Source organism: Chinchilla lanigera, unplaced genomic scaffold (assembly GCF_000276665.1).
Source record: "Chinchilla lanigera isolate Chin_1 unplaced genomic scaffold, ChiLan1.0 scaffold00059, whole genome shotgun sequence".
Lineage (NCBI taxonomy): Eukaryota > Metazoa > Chordata > Mammalia > Rodentia > Chinchillidae > Chinchilla > Chinchilla lanigera.
In genome coordinates this window covers 8,619,671-8,643,744 of record NW_004955460.1, presented here as the reverse complement: position 1 = coordinate 8,643,744, position 24,074 = coordinate 8,619,671, and the positions used below count along the sequence as shown (strand labels likewise).

At 57.2% G+C, this 24,074-nt stretch overlaps 2 protein-coding genes and 1 long non-coding RNA gene across 3 annotated transcripts in view; 2 read left to right on the top strand and 1 right to left on the bottom strand.

Moving 5' to 3' along the window:
- Window positions 1–8,282, top strand: part of Adap1 (ArfGAP with dual PH domains 1) — a gene marked incomplete at its 5' end in the record, with an annotated part of 38,993 nt that extends 30,711 nt beyond the window's left edge. The window contains 7 exon segments of the mRNA XM_005397794.2: window positions 812–924; window positions 2,144–2,290; window positions 4,875–4,958; window positions 5,285–5,347; window positions 5,794–5,865; window positions 6,095–6,323; window positions 6,451–8,282. Of these exon segments, the coding sequence (XP_005397851.1) occupies window positions 812–924; window positions 2,144–2,290; window positions 4,875–4,958; window positions 5,285–5,347; window positions 5,794–5,865; window positions 6,095–6,323; window positions 6,451–6,479 (737 nt within the window). The 3' untranslated portion in view covers window positions 6,480–8,282.
- Window positions 8,283–8,966: 684 nt separating this feature from the next.
- Get4 (golgi to ER traffic protein 4) lies at window positions 8,967–22,832 on the bottom strand. The gene is made up of 9 exons (XM_005397792.2): window positions 22,566–22,832; window positions 16,375–16,453; window positions 15,897–15,978; window positions 15,351–15,500; window positions 12,797–12,935; window positions 11,463–11,603; window positions 11,233–11,308; window positions 11,022–11,094; window positions 8,967–10,022 (listed from the first exon to the last, which is right to left on the bottom strand). The coding sequence occupies exons 1-9, from the start codon at window positions 22,733–22,735 to the stop codon at window positions 9,934–9,936; spliced, it is 999 nt and encodes a 332-aa protein (XP_005397849.1). The 5' UTR covers window positions 22,736–22,832; the 3' UTR covers window positions 8,967–9,933.
- On the top strand, window positions 22,782–23,658 carry LOC102013588. Its single transcript, XR_001236520.1, has 2 exons — window positions 22,782–22,874; window positions 23,195–23,658. It is a non-coding gene; the product is annotated as an uncharacterized LOC102013588 (long non-coding RNA).
- The last annotated feature ends 416 nt before the right edge of the window (window positions 23,659–24,074 follow it).

The following is a 24,074-nucleotide window of genomic DNA, read 5'->3' as shown; positions in this document are numbered from 1 at the left end:
AGCCTTGCCTGAGCGTGGTGCTCATTTAGTCAGTCAACAAACATTCCGAGTTGGCCCAACTTGGACTCCAGGACACTTGGTGGGCTGGGGGAGGAGGGGTACAGGAGCATGTCATCCTCTCCACAGGCTTCCATGGTGCCAGATCCCTTGCGGGCTGTGTCTGACTATGTTCTGAGATAGGCAAGGGCTGGCCCTCAGGGTGCCAGCTGCTCCCTCCGACCCCCAGCTGCCACCTCTGCATGGCCATGTGTCAGCAGAGAAAATAGCATCTGCTCTCTGGCATCAGGGCCATGTGGCACCTGAAACGTGGCTCTGTGGCTGCCGGGCAGTGATGGTGACACAGGCCCAGGTCTCCCCACATCCCTCAGTGGCACCTCGTGGGCAGTGGGACTGTGGCTCTGACCAGGAGTGAGGGAAGTGGAAAGACCACAGCGCAGGGTCCAGCAGGGCAGACATGAGGACTCCCATGGAGACCCCTTCCCGTCCCACCAGGCCCACAGGGCCGAGGGCTGGATAGGGTGTGGGAGGAGGCCTGGGGACACCACGGGGTGGCAGGGAACAGAAGTGGGGGGCTGGCCCCTCTGTTTTTCTTGGGTGAGCTGGAGCACCTCCTGTCCCTCCTCCTGTGTCTGCAGAGTCTCCTGCTGCCGGTGGGAGGGAGCAGCTGGTCTGGCACCCGAGGGAGGTCACAGCAGCGGGCGGCCCTGCCCTGCTGTCACTGCTCAGCCCACCAGCTGGCAGAGGGCCCCTGTCTCCTCCTCAAGCTGGGCTCTGGCCCCCCAACCCTCTGACACCATGTCCACTCTCTCAGGGTACCGGGAGGGCCTTCTCTGGAAGCGAGGCCGAGACAACGGGCAGTTTTTAAGCCGGAAGTTTGTGCTGACGGAGCGAGAAGGGGCCCTGAAGTATTTCAACAAAAATGACGTAAGCCAGGCACAGTGAGGGTGGGCCGTGCTGCGGGGTGCTTTGCTCCGCTCGGTACCTCTGGCCGTCAGTCCCTGGACGGGAGCCACCACTGGGCACACTCCTCTTTGGAGGGGCCACTGACATGTACACAGTGGGCCACCCCACTTAGTGATGCTGGGGACACAGTGGGCAGTCTCTCCTTAGTGGGGATGCCCAGGCCTAAGGCAGCCAGAGGACAACAGCTGTCAGCCATCTCCCCACTCAGCACACATGCTGAGGGGCCCTGGCCCAGCCTCTCACCCAGGCCGCTTGCTTTAGGCCCCAGTGCAGGGTAGCGGTGGAGGTGGTGACCTCGGGTGGCCTGCCTGGTGTGCAGACATGAGCCTGCTCTGCCACACCTACCCCATGAAGGGGCATCCCAGCCATCCTGTATCCAGGCTGCCCGGCTCAGAGATGTGCAGCCACCACCCTGGGGCCACACAGCCTGTCCTCCACAGGGCTTGCTTGTGTCGATGCCCTTGCTGGAGGACCCTTGGTGCAAGAAGGGGCCGCACCCTGAGATTGGGAGCTCTGCCTGGGTCCCCCAGGGGTCTGTCCTCATTGTCCATTCTTCCAGTATCCATCGAGAGCATCCTGGGTCCCAGCGTCACACTGGGTGACGACGACAGAGCCTCGGGCCTCATGCACCCGCCCCAGCCTTGGTATAGGGTGGGCTGCTGGCAGCTGTGCCCTCACCCAGGGCCAGGGTGGCCAGGCAGTGCCCTGATTTCAGGCCTCTCAGGGAGGAGGTGGGAGGACCCTGGTCATGTGGGCCCCTGGACTCACAGGACCCCAGAGGACCCCCACTTGCCTGGGGGGCAGTGGTCTGGGACGAGGAGACTGCATTGGCTGGGCTCTGTCTCTGGGCCTGGCTCCGTGTCCCTGTTGGACCTCAGGGTCACACCACAAGCGGCACACTGGCCAGAGAGCCACGACCAGGGCTCTGCGTGAGAGGGCAAAGGGCGCAGGATGGAGACAGAGCCCAGAGGTGCAGTTACCCCAAGGGGCCATTTAGTCTCCTCGTCCCCAGGGAGGGAGGGCTGTTTCCTATGCTTACAGGAAACGAACTCAGCAAGGAGGTTGAGTATCACGCCTGGTCCCCAGCATCCAGGGGCTGCCGGCGCCACAGTGCGCGTTCTGCCCTCGGCCTGGACAGTGACCCCTACTCCTCTGGCCTCAGAATTATCCTGTTTTGCAGGCCAAGGAGCCCAAGGCCATCATGAAGATCGAGCACCTGAATGCAACTTTCCAGCCAGCTAAGATTGGCCACCCCCACGGCCTGCAGGTCACCTACCTGAAGGACAATAGCACCCGCAACATCTTTGTCTACCACGAGGACGGGAAGGTGGGCATGGGTACAGGGCTGGCCTGGCGGGGACACAGGCCCTGCCTCTCGACCGCCTGCCAACATCTCTGGGGTGCAGGAGGGCAGCCCCCCCCACTGCAGATGATGGGCCCGTCCTGTCCTGGGCGGATGCAGGCCCAGCGGGGGCCCCTGTCTGTATCCATCAGAAGCATGCGGGGCTGGGATATTCTGTCAGGCTGGGAAGTGGTGTCTGACTGCACCCCAGTCTCCTGCTCTGGTTCTGCAGAGCCCACACCTGTCAGTCCCACACTTGCCCCGCAGTGTATCTGTCAGTTTTCAGCACCTTCCGTCCCCGCCCAGCAGGGAGGACCAGGTCTGGCTGGGTTCGCACACCTCACATGTTCACAACACGTGACTGTGATTGTGGCCGCCTTCCCATCCCACATGCACATACATGTCTGCCGCCGTCACAGGTCACAGTCGTGTCCCCTATGGACATGGCACATCCTGTCCCGGGGCCTGCCCCCCAGGGCCTAGGCGCAGCTGACAGTCCCCCTGCGCAGCAGGGCGGGCTGGGCCGGGGCTGATTCTCCCTCCCAGCTGAGCTCTGGGAGACTCGCTTTTGCTGTTTTCTAGGATGTGGCTCGGTCAGGTCTGTTCTGGTGGCCTCTGGGCTGGGTGGCCCTTCCTGAAGTCAGGAGCATTTTCTTTCTTTCTTTCTTTCTTTCTTTCTTTCTTTCATTTTCTTTTTCCTTCTTTCTTTTTTTTTTCTTTTGGTTTATTTTAAGACAGGGTCTCACTATATAATTCAGGCTGCCCCTGAACTCACTATGTAGCCCAGCCTGGCCTCAAACTTTACGGCAGTTGGGGGCTGGGGATTTAGCTCAGCGGCAAAAGCGCCTGCCTGGCAAGCGCAAGGTCATGAGTTCGGTTCCCGGTACCGGAGAAAAACCAAAAAAAAAAAAAAACAACAAAACTTTACGGCAGTCCTCCTGCCTCAGCCTCCCAAGTGCCACGATTACAGGCGTGCACCACCACGCCCAGCTGGGAGCATTTTCTTGATCATGCGCTCCCTCTTCTCTCCTGAGTGCGAGCAATCAGACATTGGTGCTCTCAGTTCTTACGTTCATTTTTTTGTTTGTTGAGACAGGGTCTCATTAGGTAGTTGAGGCTGGCCTTGAATTCACTATGTACCCCAGGTTGGCCTTGAACTTGCAATCCTCCTGCTTCAGCCTTCCAAGTGCTGGGATCACAGGCGTGCGCCACCACACTGGGCTTGAACTTTTACCTTTGTAGAGTCCTTTCAGTGCTCAGGTACTTCCTGTTTCAGTGCTGCTCTTGTTTCATGGTTAATGTTCTTCGAAGGTTTGTCTCTGAAAAGCATCTTAGTTTCTTAGCTGCTAGTTCTGTTTCTGTGGGCTGCTGTCTTCCCTGTGTGATATTTCCCTGCTGTCCTGGGGTTAGACGAGACACCAGCCCCACGCCAGAGCTCGGGGAGGGCATCGGTATTGCTCAGCGCTTCTGCCCGGAACCCCTAATCCCATGCCTTCCCACCAGCCGCCCTGGGTCTCCAGGTAGTTAGGCCTTGAACAGACACCATGGGCCACCGTGTCAGTAGCTGTCAGCTTCGCCCAGAGGCCTCTGCCTTCACCTCCTAAGGGAGGCTGCCGCCTGGACAAGTAGAACGCTGTGTCTGCGAGGTACAGGCTCTGTGCAGGCGGGGGCCTGTGTCCCTTCCTCTAAGGACAGCTGTGGCCAGGGGAGCTTGTCAACATGCTGTGGTCTGGAGAAGGCCATGGGCAGGCTGGGGATGTCCAGACACCTAGGTAAGGGAGGCAGGCGCATGCGCCCAAGTGAAAGATGGGGGGCCGCATCCAGGGTGAGGAGGGCACCTGCCTTCCTCCCGGCTGGTGCAGAGCCTGGGGCCAAGGGGTCAGGGCCTGGTTTCAAAGCGGGATTAAGGGGCACTGGGTGAACTGGGGCTGGGGCAGTGGCACACACAGAAACTGTGCTGCTTAGGCCACCTGGCCTGTGCAGCTGGACACTTTGAGGCTTGGCAGGAAGGGACCAGAGGGGGCTGTGTCCTCTAAGGCGAGGGAGCTATGAGGTGATAGCTGAAGTCAGGTGAGGGTGACGGGCGGCGAGAAGCAGTGGTGGGCCTGCAGCACAGGGCCGGTGGGTAGCAGCGACCCCAGGCAGGGCTCAGGGAGGCAGCTCAGGTGCTGACAGTAATGGCCAGGGTCGTCTGGAGTTTGGCCTTTGCAGGAGAGCAGGGCGGGTGCTGCAGACACAATGTCTAGAGGCCAGGCCGGGGAGCGGTGGGCAGCCTGGAGCTGGGGGCAGGGCAGGGGTCCCTCCACGGGGCCTAGGGGTTCTGGGCTGTGACCTGTGAGGAGAGGCAGCCCTAGGTGGGCACTGGGTCTGGGAAGGGGTCAGCCAGGGCTCCGGCCCACCAGCATGACAGTCACACAAAGGCTGGCCGGGGCCACTGCGGCTACCCTGCCCCTGGGCCGTCTCGCTGTGGTAGCCTGGCGGGGCACGGGAGACTGTCCTCCACAGCCCCGTGCCAGGCGGGTCTGGAGGGACAGCAGGGCCCGTGGCTCACGAAGCCTTCCGTCCCCAGGAGATGGTGGACTGGTTCAACGCGCTGCGAGCTGCCCGCTTCCACTACCTGCAGGTGGCCTTTCCGGGGGCCAGCGACGTGGACGTGAGTGGCTGCCCTGAGGTCATGGTGGGGGTGTGCGAAACACCTCAGCCCTTGTGCCCCCAGGCTGGGTTGGCGTGACCAAGGACACACGTGACCCCAGCTGCCCCCAAAGTGACCATCTTCAGTGCAGTGGACAGAGAGGATGGGCAGGGGTGAGAGTCAGGTGGGCAGCAGGGCGAGGGAGGAAGGCAGGTGGCCATGCCAGGGGCAGGGATGGAGCATGGTTGGGGGTGGGTGTCCCTGACCCTGCGGGGGGCGGGTGGGCCCAGCTTCCACGGGGACAGGCCAGACACCCCCAACACTGTCTGACCGCTCGGTCCCTGCAGCTGGTGCCAAAGCTCTCCCGAAACTACCTAAAGGAAGGCTACATGGAGAAGACAGGGCCCAAGGTGGGTCTGCGGGGGCCGGGGGGCTGCCTAGGCCACAGTCGGGTCCACTGTCTTCCTGCTTGTTCCTGGGTTGGGTCAGGGCGCAGTGAGGCAGGGGCTGGAGCACCCGTGCTGTCCCACCTGCCACACTGAATGGCCGAGCTCTGGCGGGTCCCCATGGGCTCCTGGCCAACAGGGACCACAGCCCTGGCTGTCGTTCTCCACAGGGACCTTTGGGCCCATAGCCGGGGCAGGTGCTCCTGGGGAGGTGCAGGTGTATGAGTTCTGTACCTGGGCAACACACAGCACCGGCCACGCCCGCTGTGCGGCTGGGTGGCGGGCAGAGCATGGCCGCGAGGCCTGAAGATGTGAGCAAGGGAACGAAGGCTCCGCCTCCCAGTGAGCTGTGGCCAGTTGGGCAGGGCCACTTCACCTGGCCAGCTGGTCACCTACCCTCCAAACCACAGCAAACAGAAGGCTTCCGGAAGCGCTGGTTCACCATGGATGACAGGAGGCTCATGTACTTCAAAGACCCCCTGGTAAGGAGGGTCTGCCCGCCGCCCCGCAGGAGGATGGTAGGCCAGCAGTTCTCGCTGCTGAGGGGGAGGCTCATCTCCCAGGGGCCTGGCCCCAGGCTGCACCCAGCTTTGAGGACAGTGGGGCGTGGAGAGGCAGCCCTAGAGACCTGCCGGGCCCCCTTCCTCCTCATGTGGGCTGAGCTCCAGGGACAGGAGGCGCCCAGCCCGAGCTCCAGCCTGGCCCCTGCAGGATGCCTTCGCCCGAGGGGAGGTCTTCATTGGCAGCAAGGAGAGCGGCTACACAGTGCTGGAGGGGCTCCCGCCATCCACCCAGGGCTACCACTGGCCGCACGGCATCACCATTGTCACACCTGACCGCAAGTTCCTGTTCACCTGCGAGACGGAGGCTGACCGGAAGGAGTGGGTGGAGGCCTTCCAAAAGGTGGTGGACAGGCCCATGCTGCCCCAGGAGTACGCAGGTGAGGGCAGGTGTGGGGAGGCTATGACTGCGTCCTGTGGCTGGTCTCCTGTGCTGGATGGGGGCTGGGTGGGTGGCATGGGAGAGTGGCCACCCTGACACGGGTGGCCACTTGTCGCCATCTGCAGTGGAAGCCCACTTCAAGCATAAGCCCTAGCAAGAGCCATCCAAGGCCTGAGGACCCTGGACTCACATGACTGGCTGGCAAGGAGGTAGCCAGCTGCCCCAGCCAGCCCTGCTCCTTGGAGCAGCAGAGCATGGCCAGGTAGGGCTTGAGCTTCGGCCGTTAGGACATGAGTCTTCGGAACCTCATCGCAGGCAACCCTGGCCCCGTCAACGTTGCTGCTGACCACGCCTGGCCAACCTACAACCCTCCCTGCCCACCCCCTAGCCAGGGCGGCCCCACTAACTCTGTGCTCCCAGCCCAGCCAGAGGTTATGCCACGCCTTGGAATGGGACCTCAGCTGGGCTGCTGGAACTAGGGTCTGCCGCATGCCTCCCTTCCCCTCCCCACCTCAACGAGTATTTATTGAGCGCCTGCTGTGTTGGTCACAGGTCCACCAGGGAATGTGTATGCACAGGTCCTGGCCCTGCCGGCTGCAGTCCCAGCACTCCTGGGCACCTGACCTGGGGCAGGAGGGCCAGGGGCTCAACCAGGGCTGTGCCAGGGCGCCCAGCTCGGTGCTTGGCCTGGCCAGTGACCCATGCCCACCAGCCCTGGCCTTGCGGGCGTTGAGCCCTTTAGGATGACGGGCCCCCCAGGGGCGGGGCGACCCTGCAGCCTGGCTCCCCCAGCTGGGCCTTGCTTGCTGCTGGCAGGCCAGTAGTTAAAGCCACCCTGTATTTATTTCTCACCTGGTCTCCTTCCGTGCTGCATCCTGGTCACCCAGGACAGCCAGGGTGGAGCGTGCAGCGGGGACTCACCTGCCCCAGGGGAGCTGGGGGAATTCTCCTGCGCTGGTGTTCTGTGCCCGCGTCACGTCCTGGAATAAAGTGTGGCTCTGGCATGGTCCCTTCTGTGTGTAGGTGGGGAGAAGGGCCAAGCTGGCAGCTTCCACCTGGGTAGAGTGGGATAGACTGCCATGGCAGACCCGTTTCCTGGGCATGAGCTGGGGGGCCCTGCCCATGATACAGGAGGAGCTACAACCCTGAGGAAGGTGCAGCCCCCAGGGTGTGCCTACCCTAGCCACCCTGGTGCCCACACTGGCCCTATTTCTAGAACCATGGCAGGGGCCCTGGGGTGCTCCTTTCCAGGCAGGCCCTCCAAGCCCTCCAGCTCTGGAGTCTCAGGCAAGGTCTGCAGCCTGGATCAGGAGCCCAGAAGCGGGGTGAGACTCGGGGTGGGGGGGCACACAGGTGCCCCTGCAGACAGCTTGGGCTCCTCAGCCCTTGTGTCCTCCTACTTCTCAGTGAGGAAACAGGCCCTGGGGAAGCAGAGGTCACCTAATCCCACCTGGGGTCCCCAAGGTGGCTGCCCTGGTGACATCGGCAGGAACAACCCCCACCCCACCCCTGGGAGTGGCTGGGGCTCACCTGGGGCAGTGCTTACTAGGTTGACTGGCTGCAGCTTCTACAGACACCAGCCAGGTTCTCAGATGCAGAGTCCTAGGTCAGAAAGCAGACCTGAGCCCTGAGCCCACACCACCACAAGGCCAACCCAGACACCCCCACTGTGGATACGCGGTGTGCAGGGAGGGCGTCTGCATGTGTGTTCATGTGCACACACATGGCCATGACAACATTTTTAAAAGAAGCCACAGACCAAGCCTGTAATGGGTGGGGATGAACTTTTCAGACGAGGCCGGAAACCATAGCCCCTCGAAGGGTGTCACCAGGTGCTGGGCACACACCCTCAGGACGGTGACACAACACTGCAGTCTGGACCAGGGCCTAAGGACGATGCCATCTCCCTGCCACATGGTCACGAGCACACCAATGCCACAATAAACTTGGCACTTTACCTGGATGTGTCCTGCGGTTTGTGGGAGATGGTACCTGGAGACGGGTGGCGCAGGCGGGCCGGTTCCCACTGGGCCCTGGCTTTTCCATGTTCACCTAGGGTTAACCCTTTGTGTGCACATAAAATTTGAATTCTGCTAAACTGATCCTGGACACATCAACTGGGGGTTCTAATTCATGGATTCGAAACCACCATCTCAGCACAATGGGGTGCTCCAGCCTGGGCCTGAGGCCCTGCCTGGCTCCTTCCATGGCTATTCCCCGGCTGTCCCAGTCCCTTCAGGGCTCCCCTCTGACACTGGCCCAGAGAAGCCCTGCCCCCACAGGAGTCCAGCAGTGACAGTGTGGCCTGCAACTCACAGGCCTGCTCTCCGGAGCTGTGACACACGTTACCTGATGGGTTTGACTTCAATAAAACTATGTTTACTTCTAAAATCACAGTCAAGTGATTTCTGCCACCTTCCTGACACTGGCACAGTGTGTACACTGGTGCAAGCTGACAGACCCCAACCAACAGCACAGCACACACTTCCTCCTGGGGCTCAGCCACACCCAGAACCCGAGGCTCTGGCCTCCGCGGGGCAGGGCAGGGCTGGACAAGGCCCCACTGCTGCCCCCACCCACACGGGGCCCACAGCCAGGTCACGCCAGCCCCAGCTCACCAGAAAGGACCAGTGCTGCACAGGCCAGTACAAAGGATTTATTTATACGCAACATTGACACAAGCCTCCCTTTAAATTCCATTTTTACAGTAAATAACGTATATTTCCCTCCTTCCCATGCATGGTCATTGTGTATTAATCTACAACTCTTATTTTAATTGTGAAAAAATAAAGTGTTGCCCTTTATAATTATACTGGTAACGTGGAATATTATCAGTGATAAAGGACAGATTTGCTCATTCCTGGTTATTTGGTTAACACCAAAAACATTAGGTTAGAGAAACCCATCACCCAATAAAAATAAATACTGCATCACCAAGGGCATGTTCTGCGGCACCCCTTTCGGAAATGACGCTTTGGGGGCAGCAGCGCGGCCCTCAGAGGCCAGCAGGGCTGTGGCTCTGGACTTGTGCAGAGGAGCCTCACTGGCCATACAGGGCACTGTGGGGCCCACGGCCTGGAGGACCCGCAGGCACGGGATGATCCCACAGCTCATGTGTTCCAACAAGGAGAGGGACACCATGACTACAAAATGACCTCATGTTCGAAACAAAAATATAAACAAGAATCTTGCTCTCACTTGTGGGGCCGCAGAAGGCCCAGCTCAATCCACACGTCTGGAATCCACTGCCTCCTGGCCCACACCATGGGCTTTGCTGGACACCAGGCCACCGGCCCCACAGCCCTCCCCAAGGAACCAGAGACAAGGACGGCAGAGGGAGGCGCACCAGGGCCTGTGCTTTATTGTGGATCGAGCTGAGGGGACACAGTTGGCTGCAGGAGCCCAGGCCTCGCGTTGCGTCCCAGCCACACAGCGCCAGGCCACCGTGCAGCACTCCGCCACCTTCCATAAATAGGGACAGACATTGCAGGGCAGCCCCCGGCAGCTGCAGCCTAGGAGCCGCCAGGTATAAGCAGCTGCCTTCTGGGCCTCAAGTCTGAAGCCGTCTGGGCAGCGCTGACCGGGCATCTCCACGCAGGCCAGGCAGCTCAGTCCAGCTCGATGGGGCTGCTGTCGTCTTGGCTCTCCTCCCCCTCCTCCTGCTCTGAGGAGCCCATGAGGCTGCTCAGCAGGTTTCCTGGAGGGACACAGTGTGAGAGGGATCAGGAGCCGACCCGCAGAACCCACCGTCTCAGAGGGGTTTGGGGTGTGCACAGGATGACGCACAGCCCCCACTGCCTGAAGCTGCAGACAAAACACCAGCACTGCTCCCACTGCCCCTGTGTAGCTGTCACTACTGCCACTGCCACCGAGGGACACCTGTCCAGGGGCAATACCCTGTAAATACGAACTCATACAGGGAGTGTGGTGTGGCTTTCCAGGCACCCACAGGCCACACAGAATCCTTCACCCCATCTGCACTTCGCCCTATGCACATAGTCCAGCTGTGCTGGGGAGGAGACAAGCTGCAAGGGCCAGAAGCCACACCCTGGAGTACAACCTAGCATTCTGCATCCAGATCACAAAGGCACATAGAGCTAAGCAGAGTAATCCCAGCACTCTGGGAAGCTGAGGCAGGAGGATTCCAAGTTCTCAACCGGTCTGGACAATATAGCAAGATGCTACCTCAAGACAAAAACCAAAAAAGTACTGGGGATATAGTTAGTCCAAAGGCTCTAGGTTCAATCCCAAGTATCACTCAAAAACAAAGCAAAAAACCCAACAAAACCACCACCCCACAACAAAAAAAAATGCACACCTGGCCAACCCTGAGATTCCAGGTATGGGGTCGACAGCTTCATGTGTGACACAGGGTAGCACTGCCTGTCAGGGCACAACGGCTGTGTGCAGAGCCATGCTGCATGGTGCCCCATGCTCTATCACGAACAGCAAAATGCTACTCATGGACTGAAACACTTAAGATGCACAGATTATGAGCTGTTCTTGCTCCAAGGACCACGCCGGCTGACTGGTGGAAGGTGACACCTGTGCTCAGCCTACCAAGGGGCACCCAGCAAATCAGACCAAAGCTGAGACCTAGCCTCTGAGGTGGCCCCAGGAGAGGACAGCTGAAGGGTGACTCAATTAAGGGTAATCCCCAGCGAGCCACCTCAAGGTTGGGGGCCCACAAGCTTACCTAGCAAGCCTCCATAGGAAGACGTCTGCTTGGGCGGCACACCGAAGAACAGCTGTCCTATCCTGTCCAGGTACTGCAAGAGGCAGGAGTGGTCAGCGAGTGGAGGTGGAGTGCTCTGCTGCAAGGGCTGGGGAGGGCTGCCTGCGAACTGAGGACCCTCCTCTCTGCTGCTGCCCTATCCCACGCCTAGCCCAGTAGCGAGAACCCTCACCTCGTTGTACATCGGGTCCCTCCGGAGGGACGGCTGGTACTGCTCACACAGAACTGTGAACACTGCCAGCTTGCCACTGCAATGGGACGGGGACAGAGACGTGCTGTGAACAGCGCAGAACCACACTCACCCTCCTGCACTCTCTCTCTCACACACACACAAACTGCAAACAGTGCCAGACACCTGTGCTAGCCCGCCCGCAGCACAACCAGCACCTGATGGACACTCACCCATCCACAGCCAACAGCAGGAACCAGATGAAATTGAGCAGGGGCTGAACAAACGGGGGACCATCCTCGATTGATGGGTGCTTCTGCGTGTACGTTGTGAAGACCACCAATGCACTGTTTTTATTTTTTAAACAAAGAAACCTGGAAACCAGAAGACGCCAGTGGGTGCCATACTGATAAAGACTTGGGTCATACCGATGCTCACATGAACGCCGACCCCTCAAGCCCCTGCGGGCATGGAGGGCCTCGCTCAGCAGCAGCACCTTCGTAGGCCAGAACACCTTCTGCAGCCCCCTTGAGCCTGGCAGCCCCTGGCAGCAGGGCTCTCATCGGGCTGCCAGGTCCAAGAGGCCTGTATTCTATGCCCCTCATGTGCACGGCAAGGTCATGATCTTTACATCTCACAGGAGAAACACTCAGCTTGGGAAAGAAATGTGGTTTGCTGAAGGTCAGCAGCACACCGGACCACAGCCTCTTCCTCAACCCTGCTGGCACCTGCCTACAGGGGACTAGCACAGGGGACCGGCCAGTGCCCAGCTCAGCCCAGAGGGGGAATAGCTGCCCTACATATGGCAAAGCCAGGTCAGGGTCTCCTAGGTTAAGAGGGTTTTTGGCAGTACTGGTGACTGAACTCAGGGTCTTCACACTGAGCTACATCCCCAATCCATTCTTATTTTGAGACAGGGTCTTGCATAGTTGTCCAGGATGGGCTCAGACTCAGGTTTATGATCCTCCTGCCTCAACCTCCTAGAGTGCTAGGATTACAGGAATGCACTGCTATACCCAGCTACTGTTCTCTGAAGTCAACAGACATCAGCACCATGGATGTGCAGGTCTCTGTGACCCTGGGTGCAGTAAAGTACAGCGCTCTGTGCCCCAATACCGGCGCACCTTCACACAGCAAGTCCCCCCACCACCCGCAGGTGATCAGGGAAACATATGCACCTAGAAGGCGGGGGGCAGGGTCAGCCTCTCCAGCGAACTGTCCCCCTAATATCAAAAATATCCAGGAGGCACCTGTGTGGGGACACGCCCGAGAGATCTGTCACCTTGGTATGTGTTTCCAGTACTTTCAAGGTAGATTATGAGAAAGGAAGTTGGTGACAAGGCAGCCTGGCAAGAGCAGACTACAGAGTGCACAGTGCAGGCTTCGTCATCCTGCACAGAATGGCCTGGGCAGGCGGCCTGGGAAGCACGCGCCCCATTCTTAAGAGTGTGTGAACCAACACAAGACATGTGAGCTCTGCACTTCTCCACCCAGCATGGCACACAAGGGCACAGGCAGCCTGCTAAAGGGCACGGGCCCGACACAGTCACGCTGAACCTGAACCTACTGTAGCACTGCCTGGGCCACGAACATGTCCACCTCGCTGCGGAAGCCCCGGGCGGTTGAGTATTCTACCAGCATATTGGCACAGCCCTCGCCATCTGTGGAGTGCAGGAAGTGATATCGAGACTCACAGTAGTTCTGTTCTGCACAGGGAAGAGAAGGAAACACAAACACAGACACACGGTAAAAACAAGGTTGCAGAGATGCAAAAGGCTCCACCTTTCCTGATGCTCCCCCATTGCTTCCCCACTTTGCTAAGACACAGATAAGGTGATCACTGCACCGCACTGCTCATGCCGAGCACCAGCTGCCTTGACCTCAAAGACCAAACACTGGACAATGCTCAGCCACTGGAGACCTCGTTTCTGCAAGCTGAGGGAAGCTGCATGTTAGCCAATGCTAAGGGCACAACCGGGAGGGACAGCCAGGCACATCTAACACGTGACTGACCTGATTACTCCAATGGGACTCTGCAGAAAGATGCTTCTGTCTGTGTTGAGGACTAACTGCACTCAAAACTGAACAACACCATAGCTTCACAGCAACTTCACACAAAACCCTAAGACCCAGGCCAACCCTAAGACCACTGAATCTCAACAGCAACAACAACAAGCCTGGGTTGGTTATTTCTCCCGCTGGTCCTGAAGTCAGGAAACGTTCATGAGGGTCATTCCAACTCTAACACTGGAAGACAGGTGCAGACTCCACACCAGCCCTCAAATCCTACACCCTCTCCTCCTGGGGAGGTGCTTTCCCCACCCCAGACCCAGACAGCTCTATGAATGCATCTCCATCATGTTTAGGCATCAAAGGGCACTACCCTGCCTACGAAACCCCCCTCCCACTGACCTGGGAGGCCCCTCCCCCCGGTAACCTAGGATGAGCTCCTTCCCCTACTTAAGGGCACTTAGATGCTCTGCAATCATGATGTTTACTTGTCATTTGTTGCCCTGCACACCCCAAAATTAACCTTTTGGTCTCTGAGCATCTACATAAGGAAGAGCCCTGGGTGTAACTATGCCAGAGCCTCATCCAGGCAGTTTCAAGGGGCTGGTGTCTCAGGAGCACCCCGGCAGTAGAAGCATCCACGGGGGCCATGGGGGGGGCGCAGCATACCCAAGTGGCCTCCTTCCTATGAGTGCCAAGGATGCCCCACAGCACAACCCTGCCCCAAGGGAAGCCATGTCACTGGCTGGTCTCAGGCAGGTCTCCCACTGCACAGGCTGTACCTGCCCAAAATGCATGGGGTCTCCTGGCCTATGGAGCTCCCTGTGCTCACAGCCAGGAGTCCTGGCTCAGCTGGCAGCCTACTCTCAGGCAGGATGTCCGAGGGCCACATGATTAAGTTGAGGAACTGGCTCACAGAGCTGGGGGAGGCATAGGCCCTGGTGGCCATGTGCCCCTACCCTAGGGAAACTGAGAGGAGCTACAGGAAGGCCAGGAGCCCAGGCCAACACAGGTGTGAGCCACTCTCCAGGAGCGAAGTGGGGGGCCTACACAGAGTACCTCCCTATACCCAGGACCCAGTGTTCTTTTCCCACTCGTGTAGTTTTGGCTGAAACAGTGTACCAGGTGCCTGTGATGGAGGGAAGGGTAGCACTTCCACCCCACCATAGTGTGCACTGTTCCTCCACCTGCTATGTTCCAGGGCTGGCTTCTCCCCCCACGGGAGAGACCCTACCTGAGGGAGCCAGCAGGCAGGGCAAGCCAAGTCTCTGCATGCCTAGGGCTGGCCGTATGCCGGGGACCAGGACTGTCAGCCTGGTGGACCCCAGGGTGGCTGACTTTGGCGAACAGGCAGATGCTGATCCAGGGGTCAGCCACCTGTCTCACCACGGATGGCTCCAGCAGAAGCTGCTGTCATGTAGCCAGCCTGCCTCATTTCTGGAGGGAAGCCACCCTCAGCAGCACCATCAGGATTCCTGGGGCTCCCAGAGCAATAGGTACCAGTGACCTGTAGACCCACTATGTACCTCCACTGCTGCCCCGTCACCACTGCCTTCCCTCTCTGTGCCACTGTGCCATGTAGTCAGCTGTAGGCCAACGCCTGCTGAGGAGCAAGTACAACAACCTTCTAGTGCCAGGAAGGCCACTGGGAAAGAAGTTCTTTCAACCCTGCTCAACAATATGTCATTCCAGTCACAATGAGTATCTGTTTAACACTTCTTCCTGCACCAGGCAGACTCACGGTGGAGCACACTGACCCTACCCACAGAGTGGGACACCCACGATCCCATCTTATTGGTTGAATGATCCCACAAATGCTTCATCAGCAAAAGAGGTACCAAGGAAAAACCTGGAGCAAGATGCTATTAGAGGGCTGGCCTAGGCTGGGCAAGAGGGCCATGGGGTGTAAGCAACCTATACCATTTCACACCACAGCAGAAATGTCTGGTGTAGCCATTGAGGAAAGCTGATCTGCATCAGCACAGGCAGCCTGTACTCATGAGCTGGGCAGGGTCCTGATGATGCAGAGGGGCCTTAGGGAGCCCAAGGAGGACGGCTGCTGGCCTGTGATGGCAAAGGACCCTGACATCCCCACACACCTCCAGACCTACCTTTCCACAACGTGAGGGCCAACAGCTGGTGGAGCCGGGGATGGCCCAGTTTCCCAGATCCTCCACTAGACCACTTCAGGGCTCTGGACACAAATGCCACTCGCTCCGGAGAATTTGGGTCCATCAAACTGAACACTTTAGCCAGGTTTTCTGAAAGACACACATACAGACTCTCACCAGAGGAACCAGTGGGAACCCCTGCCAGGCTGGGGTTCAGAGCAGCAGAGGCCAACGGAGGCCCTCCTCGTCTACTGGGCAGCTTGCTCAATGGGACAGCCCTCCTTGCCAACTAGCAAGCCAGCAGATACGTGTCAGCGCATGCAGGTCAACTACTGTCAGTGCAGAGGCTCCTGTGCTAGGAGAGGACAGCATCACCTCACCCCACCCCACCCTCAAAGTATGGCAGGTCCTGCCTTGGTGCCCATGTGCTCCATGCACCAGAGACTCAAAGCACAGGCAGCAAATGGAGTGAGGTGACTCCGGATCTGCAAGACAGTCACAGGCAGAGGCTCCTGCATGACTGTACACCACGCAGTGGGGCCTCACCCAGCAGCTCATCAGCCACATCAACTTCAGCCTTCTCCAGGGATTCCAGGACCAGCATGGATAGGTCTGCTGCACTGTTTTGCTATAAAACATGCAAAAACAGGAATCATACAGTCAGAAACAGAGGCCTGATTTGCTCAGAACACTCGGGACACAGCTGGCAGAAGCTCATTCTGCAGATAGCAGCTGGGAACACACCTGTTGACCAGCCCAGGAGCAAACAAATGGGAAGGGCTTTTCCCACCAAAAATACACACTTGGAGCCCTGTGCCACAGAACATGAAGGGCCCCTAGCCCTACAGGGCTCAGGTGACAGGCCCCTGAGAGCAAAGCATCTGCTGTAGGGGCTCAAGGACCCTATGCCACCTGCGGCCAGAGCCAGGGACACCTTGATGTCCTGCACCAGGCCTCTCTTTGGTCACTCCCACCCTAACTCTCCCAGAGTTGAAGGACCTGAGGAAAGGGCCGAAGCACTTACCTGGCCGTGACTGAAGAAAAGCAATGCTCCTGAGTACATGAGCTCTCGGGCCTCCGCGTGTTTGCTCTGAGACATGTATCTGCAAAGAGGGAAAGGGTAAGCAGGGAGCTCAGGACACATACCCAAGAAGGGATTAACTCTGGGGCAAGTGGGCACTACCAGGAACCTTGGCCTCATCATCAAGGTGGAAACTGAGGCACTCCCAAGGGACACGGACCACCTAGCCAGGCAGGCCCTCACCAAAGCCAGATATACAGCCAGAAACTTCCCCAGTGGCCTGTCCTGCAGCCTTCAGCCCAGCCCCTCCTGCCTCAACAGCCCTATGGGAGCCTCCAGATGGCTCTGGGTACAAAGGTCCTGCTGTTGGTGGGCTCAGGCCCACCTGTGCCCAAAAGGCTCAGAGCCAAAAGGCAGCCTCTCCTGGGAACCACTGCTGGGTTTCAGGAGCAGAGATCTGGGGACCATACAGGCAGGTGCTCTGTGGAAAGCAATAGAGGCAGATGTCTCCATCTGGGAGCTGAGGGACAGTGGGGCTCCAAAATGAGGTCCTACAGAGTCGATGACAAGTGTGACTTTACCAACTTATCCCACTCAGCTCAGCCCCTGAGCCAGTGCCCCCCAGAGCCACACCAACACACCCATCTCTCCCCATGCACACTCTCCCTGTGCTGTGTGAACACTGCCTGTGAGAAGTGCGGGAGGCAGGTGCAGCTGTGCATACCCAAAGCATGGTGGCCACTTGGCCAGGTAGGCCCAGCATGTCCTCTTTCACACCCAACAGCAGCATCTTGTCATCATCAGAGAACACCATGCCAACTAGCAGTCTCTGCTTCTGAGCCCAGACTCCTTGAACAGCTGTGTCAGGAACAGTTACAGAAGAGCATCTTGCAGTAACACAGGGGACAGACACAGCAGGCCCTTATGCCAAGACACATGCAGCAAAGGCCTACAATGACAACGTTCCATCACTCAGGGGACACAGGCCCTGAACAGGGGACCCCATGTTGTGACTGCTAGAGTGGGGCCAGCTGACAAAAGCCTACATGTAGAGAAGAATGCCAGCAGTCAACCTGCAAGTCACAGGCTCCTCCAGTCCTGTCAGTCTGCTCTCAAGGGTGGTCAGACACCAAGGGACAGCCCCTCGGGCTGGCACCTGACTTGAAGAGGAGCTGGTGTTGGGCACTGCCTCTGGCTATGCTGGAAAAGCACATCTTTCACTCAGAGGGACACCACTTCACTTGCACCCTTTTGAACACAGAACCACATGCATTTATGCCCAGGGACAATCACTGGTTTGGTTTTGCTCAAGTACAACACCCAAAGAGATCTAGACTCGCCTAGGCTTAGTGAGAGACAACCTCTTAGAATTTCAGACAAAGAAAAATTGATTCTTAAAACAGATGAACAGATTTCCTGGGATATGGAAACCGCCTCCCAGGCTAGGGCCAGGAATCAAAACAGTATGCCTTCGGCCTGGCCTGGCCTGGGACAGTCCAGCCCACTGTCAGGACCCAAAGCCCACAGTCCTGCAGCCAGCACTCTTCATCACAACTTCCCACATGTTGGTCCCTACCTTACGGAAATCACCTATGCCAGATCAAGACAAGCTTGTACAAGCCAAACAACTCAGGCAATGACGAAAATGAACTTTTCCCATCAGAGCTCTAGGTGCTGGGAGGGAATTTCAGTTCTAGGTGATTAAGCAGGATGGTGTCTTCCAGGCCAAGGGAGAGCTGAGAGGAAGGGACCTTCTTAGACATCAAAACGACCTGCCCACCGGGCATGGTGGCACATGCCTGTAATCCCAGCACTCAAGAGGCTGAAGTGAGAGAATCACTGTGAGTTCGAGACTAGCATGGGCTACATAGTAAGTTCAAGGCCAGCCTGAACTGTGGAGTGAGACCTTGTCTCTCAAAAAAACAACAATAAGAAAAAACGGCCTGCCCTCTGTGTGCTGAGCCATGGTGGATCCTCTGAAGGCACTGACCCATCCACATGGTCTGCCCTCCACATGTTGAGCCATACTGGACGTAGGGCAGATCTGGATCCATCCACATGGCCTGTCAACATGATAAGCCATGCTGAACACTGTACAGACCCCAACCTGTCTTCACGGCCTGTCCTCCACAGGTTGAGCCATGTTGGATGCACTACAAACCCCAGCTCCTCCACCATAGCCTCCCCTCCACATGCTGAGTCACACTGTGCCGACCCCTGTCCATCCACATAGCCTGTCTTTCACATGTTGAACCATGCTGGCCATTGTGCAGACGCCAATCTGTCCATGGCCTGCCCTCCACACTGGACCCTGTGCAGACATCTGAAAACACCTTTCACACGCTGAAATTGGACTTGGCACCAGCTGGCAAAAGATGTGTCGAACTGGTGTATCTTGGTGCTGTCAGCCAAAAATGGACTTACGGCAGCTATGTCTTATCCACAGAGCAATGTGTCTGTGCAAATATTTATTTTGGTCTTTCTGAAGGAGCAAGAAGAGCTGGGCATGGTTGTGCAAACCTGTAATCCCAGCACTCAGGATGGTGAAGTAGGATTATCGAAACTTTGAGGGAAGCCTGGGCTACACGGGGAGTTCAGGACCAGCCTGAGCTACATAGTGAGACCATGACTCAAATAATAGTAACTAAATTAAAAAAATAAATGACACAGCAAGTAAGCTAGCAGAACATAGAAATCAAGCATCAGCACTAGACATGAAAGCAGCACAGTGTCAACAGGTTGAGCCCTGGGCAGTGATGGGAGATGGTCTAAGGTGACTCAACTGGAGACTGAGTGTGTAGTACTGAGGTCAGTACTGAGTATTCAGCATCCAGTGACAAGGATGTTCTACAACCAACTTCCTGTAACACAGAATGACTGTGAGGTGCAACACAGCTAGGCTCCAATGCAGGGCCGCAAGTACATGCTGCCAGGCCAGATGCTGTTTTTTGCAAGGGCTGAGGCCCTGCCTGCCAGGCACAGCTGCCTCAGGCACAGGGCTGCAATGAGTGAGGAATGTGTTTTAAAAGTTCCTTTTTGTGAGTCAAGAGGCAAAATAAGGACATAGGCTATAACCAAGAGTTTACACCATTCTCAGGAAGAATCACAGTGGGGTGACCCACTTGCCAAGTGGCTCAGTGATAGGGCAGAAGCCCCAGGGAGGCTGGACCCACACAGGCCAGGCCTGATACCTTGAGTCACTGCATCCTAGGCTGGCTTCTCTACATCAACATCCTCAACGCAACTGTGCAAACACCGCAGGTAAATGAAGGTCCCTGGAAGCCTGGATGGTGGCACTGAGGCCACTCTGGAGAAGGTGTTCCCAAAACCACAGATTATTCTAGCTATGCCAGGTACTAACAGTCCAACAGGCCTATAAAACAGACCCCCTCGTTCTCCTGGCAGACAAAAGGCTAGAGAAAAGGAGACCTACCACCACATGCACCACAGACACAGTGGAGCAACCTCCAAGGTGGTCAGGTACACCAAGAGCATAGCCCAGCTTCAGCTGCTCATACCCAGAGAGTGATCTGCTGGGTTGCCCCACTGCTTACCCTCTTTTACCTTACACTGCTGTGGACTAGAAATGAATTAAAACAGTACCACAATACGCCAGGGAATGTAACACAGCCACAGAAACAACTTATATGCACACGGCTCAAGTCTCTAGAAGACACAGCCTTAACCTATGGTGACCACAGCAGGCAGAAACTGCCAGGAGAGGGTGGGGAAGAACAAGAAACTTCCTATATCCTGATAGTTTTATGAGTGCATTCACATGTCAGTGCTGCTTGAATCATACCCTTTATATAAACACTAAAACATAAACACGCAAATATACATTTACTGAGAGAAAGATACTATGAGTGTAATTTGGGGATTCTGACTGGTCAAGACTATGGTGTGCCCCAAGCCAGATTGTGGCCCATGTGGAACTCACCCAAAAGATGGGCTACGGTTAAGGTTATGCTCACCTGCTTGGCCTCTTGGGTGGAACAGTGAAATGACAGCTGCTTTGGGACTTGCAGCCCAAAAGCAGTGAAGCAGGCAGAACTTGTCCATTGCACTGTCTGGTGCTGAAACACACCCTCAACCAAGGGACTTGTCACAAATGCTAAAATAAGCAAAACCCTAGTCACAGAAGGGGCCAATTTAAATCAAGGAACACTTTATTTTGGGAAGACCAACTTTTGTTGATTAATCACTGGGAAAATATTTATACACAAATCCTAAGAATAGCAGACACCAGGGCGAATCCTGAGGGCTGCAAAGTGTGCCTGGAGTTACAACTGGTTGCTGCTGGGAGGTGATGTGCTTCAGTTAACACCTGCAACTGGCACCTCAGATTCACTCCTGCTGGAACAGGTAGACTTACAGCTCCCTCATGACCAGGCCTCTGGTTAGTGTATGTCCAGTGAAAGCTCATCTCCCATTAAAACTAAGTCCTAATTATGCAGCAGTAAGGATTTGTTTCTACTACAAGTAAAAAATCAGTTTTTAACTAAATAGAAGAGCAAATCTTTTTCTAAAGCAATTAACTAAGCTTCCACGAAAGAAGGCTTTCACAGAACCACATAAACCCAGATACAGCCTGACTGGTTTGTATTTATAGTGTCAGAGTTTAGTACACGGAAAATTCCAGAACAAGACCGCTGTTCAGACCACTGGGGATCAGCGCAGATCTAGTATCTCAACTAATCCTACAGTCGGTGACTAAACCCAGGGGCCCTAAACCTGGCCAAATCAAGAGAGCTAAGAATAAATGGACAATCTTTGAAAACAGGATGTGAGGGCTTTCTCTCGGATCTGCAGCCCTCCCGCAAACCCCCAGCACAGGGCAGTGCTCTGGAAAGTACAGTGAACAGTCCTCCAGACTGGCGACTCCCACACGTGGCCCAGACCCTGCATCCTTTCTTACTATGCCCACTCCCTCACTTCCTTACCAGGGGCTCACGCTTAATTCCACTGATCCCAAATGTTAAAGACTTCCCTTCCCCCCAACCCTGAAAACCAAGAGAAAATGGCAGAGACTCAAGATGATCTGACTCGTGCTTATACAGCTGATGGGACACTCCTCCCTGCACCTCTGTCCTGCTCTCAGAATACACCAGGCCAGGAGACCCAAGGAAGTGACTATGGAAAATGTTCCACCACGCTGGAGGACCCTGGGTGATGCAATGGGTAACTGGAATGTCTCACTGTGGTAGCAGTGACCTATGAAAAGCCGTGCAGCGCATGCAGGCCACATGGAAATCACTTTATGCTCAATTTTGCTGTGAATCTAAAAGAGCTCTAAAAAAATACAGTCTATTTTTAAAAAGCGGGTCTAAATAGAGAAAAACAACGAGGGAAAGGCTGGACCCACAAGCTGTGGCACTGAACCCCGCAGGCGTCCTGCACTCAGGACAACGACACAGGGCAGTGCCTTTCTGAACAGTCCAAGTGACCAGGGCCTCTGCTGTCCTTCACCCTGAGGCCACTGGCAGCTGAAACAGATGCCTGGACCCTGTGACCCGAGACTAACACCTGAATGTCCACAGGACGAGGTGCAGGTAACACCGACTAGGGCTGGTAGAATGGGCTGGGGAGGCGAAGACCAAGGAAGATGGAGGCTGGGCCTGGGAAGAGAAGGGCAGTGAAAGAGGTGGCAGAGCCAGCCAGGCGAGACTGGGCTAAGGAGGAGGCGGCAAAGGAAGAAGGCGGCTGGGGAAGGGATGGCCAGGCCAAGAACGGGGAAGCCACAGGACACTGTGCCAGGGAAGAGAAGTCTGGGCTGGAGAAGGGAGGCCTGTGGAGCCCAGGCCCCAGAAGGAGAACACAGGGAAAGCAAGGCCGGGAAGGAAACGGCCCGGCCAGAGACCCTAAGGTCATGAAAAGGGAGGCCGGGCTGGAGAAGTGGAGACTGGAGACCAAGCCGGGGAAGTAGAAGCCAGGAAAGAAGCTGGCCTCGGGAAAAGTGGATGGGAAGGAAGAAGCCTGGCCAGAGGTGGCAAGCCCGCGGAAAGGGAGGCTCGGGAGGTGAAGGGGAGGCCACGAAAGGAGGCCGGGCCCGCACTTCACCGCCTGCCGCCCCCGCTCCGGCCGCCTGCGACAGGCAGCGGCACGAGCCAATGAGCTCCCGGGGTGCCGCGGCACGGCCAATGCGCGACGGCGGAGGGGGCGGGGCCTCGGCGTAAGCTGCCGCCCGCGCCCACCTGAAGAAGAGGGTCCGGTACATCTGGTGAGCCTCGTAGTAGTCGCCCTTCTCGACGCTGGCGCGTAGCTTGCCCTCTACGCGCTGGACGCCGCCCCGGTTGCGGGCGCCATTGCGGGCGCCCTCCTGCTCCGCCATCGCCGCCGCCGCCGCCGCCGCCGCCGCCGCCATGGGCCGGCGCTCCGCGCAGAGCTGACGCTGTCGCAGGCGCGGTCGGCGGCGCTTCCCGGCTTCCGTCCCAGCGGCCTCTGGACGCCCTCTACGGTGGCCGCGAGGAGTTACGCACGCGCGGAGGGTGGTGGTGGCGGCGGTGAGTGGCACGTGACCAGAGGCAGGGCCGCGTAGCCTGCGGGCGACCGTGTGAGCGGGCGGGGCCGCATCCTTGGGCGGAGCTGAGGGAGAGCCACGTGCCCTAGGCGGAGCCTAATAGTAATCACGTTGTTGGGGGCGGGCCCACGCGCCTGGGCGGGATGCTCACTCCACAATGCGGCGGGCACGTGACCTCGGGACGGGGAGACAGGCGGGCGGGCAGCCGGGGATGGCAGGTGGCCTCTGACATGTTGGTACGACAGCTGCGTCGGACACGGGCATTTAAACGTTTCGATAGTTTTGTAATAAGATCGTTTCTAGGACGTCCGAGCTGCCTGCCGCTCTTCCGGACTCCTCCGGCGGGGTTTCCTGACCGGGCACGCGGCCCTGGGCCATTCTTAGGGGCTGAAGACGCCGCCACCCTCTTGCGCCAGCCCCCGCGATCCCTGGGTGACCGGGCTGGAGCTGTGTGGTGGAAGTACTGTGGCTGCAGCAGAGTGGGGTTTAAGAGCAGCGCTGCGGGAGCCTGTTTAGAGCTACCTATGATGCAACTCGCTTCATACCAACGAGGAAATACAACACTCTCCTCAGTTCTGTGAATGTGGGAGGTTGCATAATGTGGCTCTGCCAGGTGACACAGCCTGACGCCACTACCCAGGGATTGAGAAGCACCAGCTTGTGATCAAAACATTCTCATGAGCACCAGCTTGTGATCAAAACAGTATCTGCAATGTGATCATTATGTATACCTAAAATGTACCAATAAACTTAATTTAAAGAATTAACAAAGGTCAGTCCATCTGAGAGCACAGATCGCGCTGGATCCAGCATTCGCTTTGGGTGGGATGGACGGTCAGGGAGCCTCATCTCAGAATACAGTGCTGCTTGAGTTATGAATTCTTTCTGGAGTTCTGTTTAACACTGGCCACCACTGACTGTAAGTAACTGAAACAGGAAAACTAGTATTGCTTAGAAAAGAAATGGATACAATTTCAACGCCTGTGTTCAAACCCAGTTGTATCAATATGCCCACGCATGCAGTGGGGATCAGAGCTGTTAAAAGTTCTTCATTGGGCCAGGCGTGATGGCACATGCCCGTGATCTCAGCACCTGGAAGGACTGCTGGAGGATTGCTGTGAGTTCGAGGCCACCCTGAGCTACAAAGTGAGCTCAAGGCCAGCTTGAACTCCATAGTGAAACC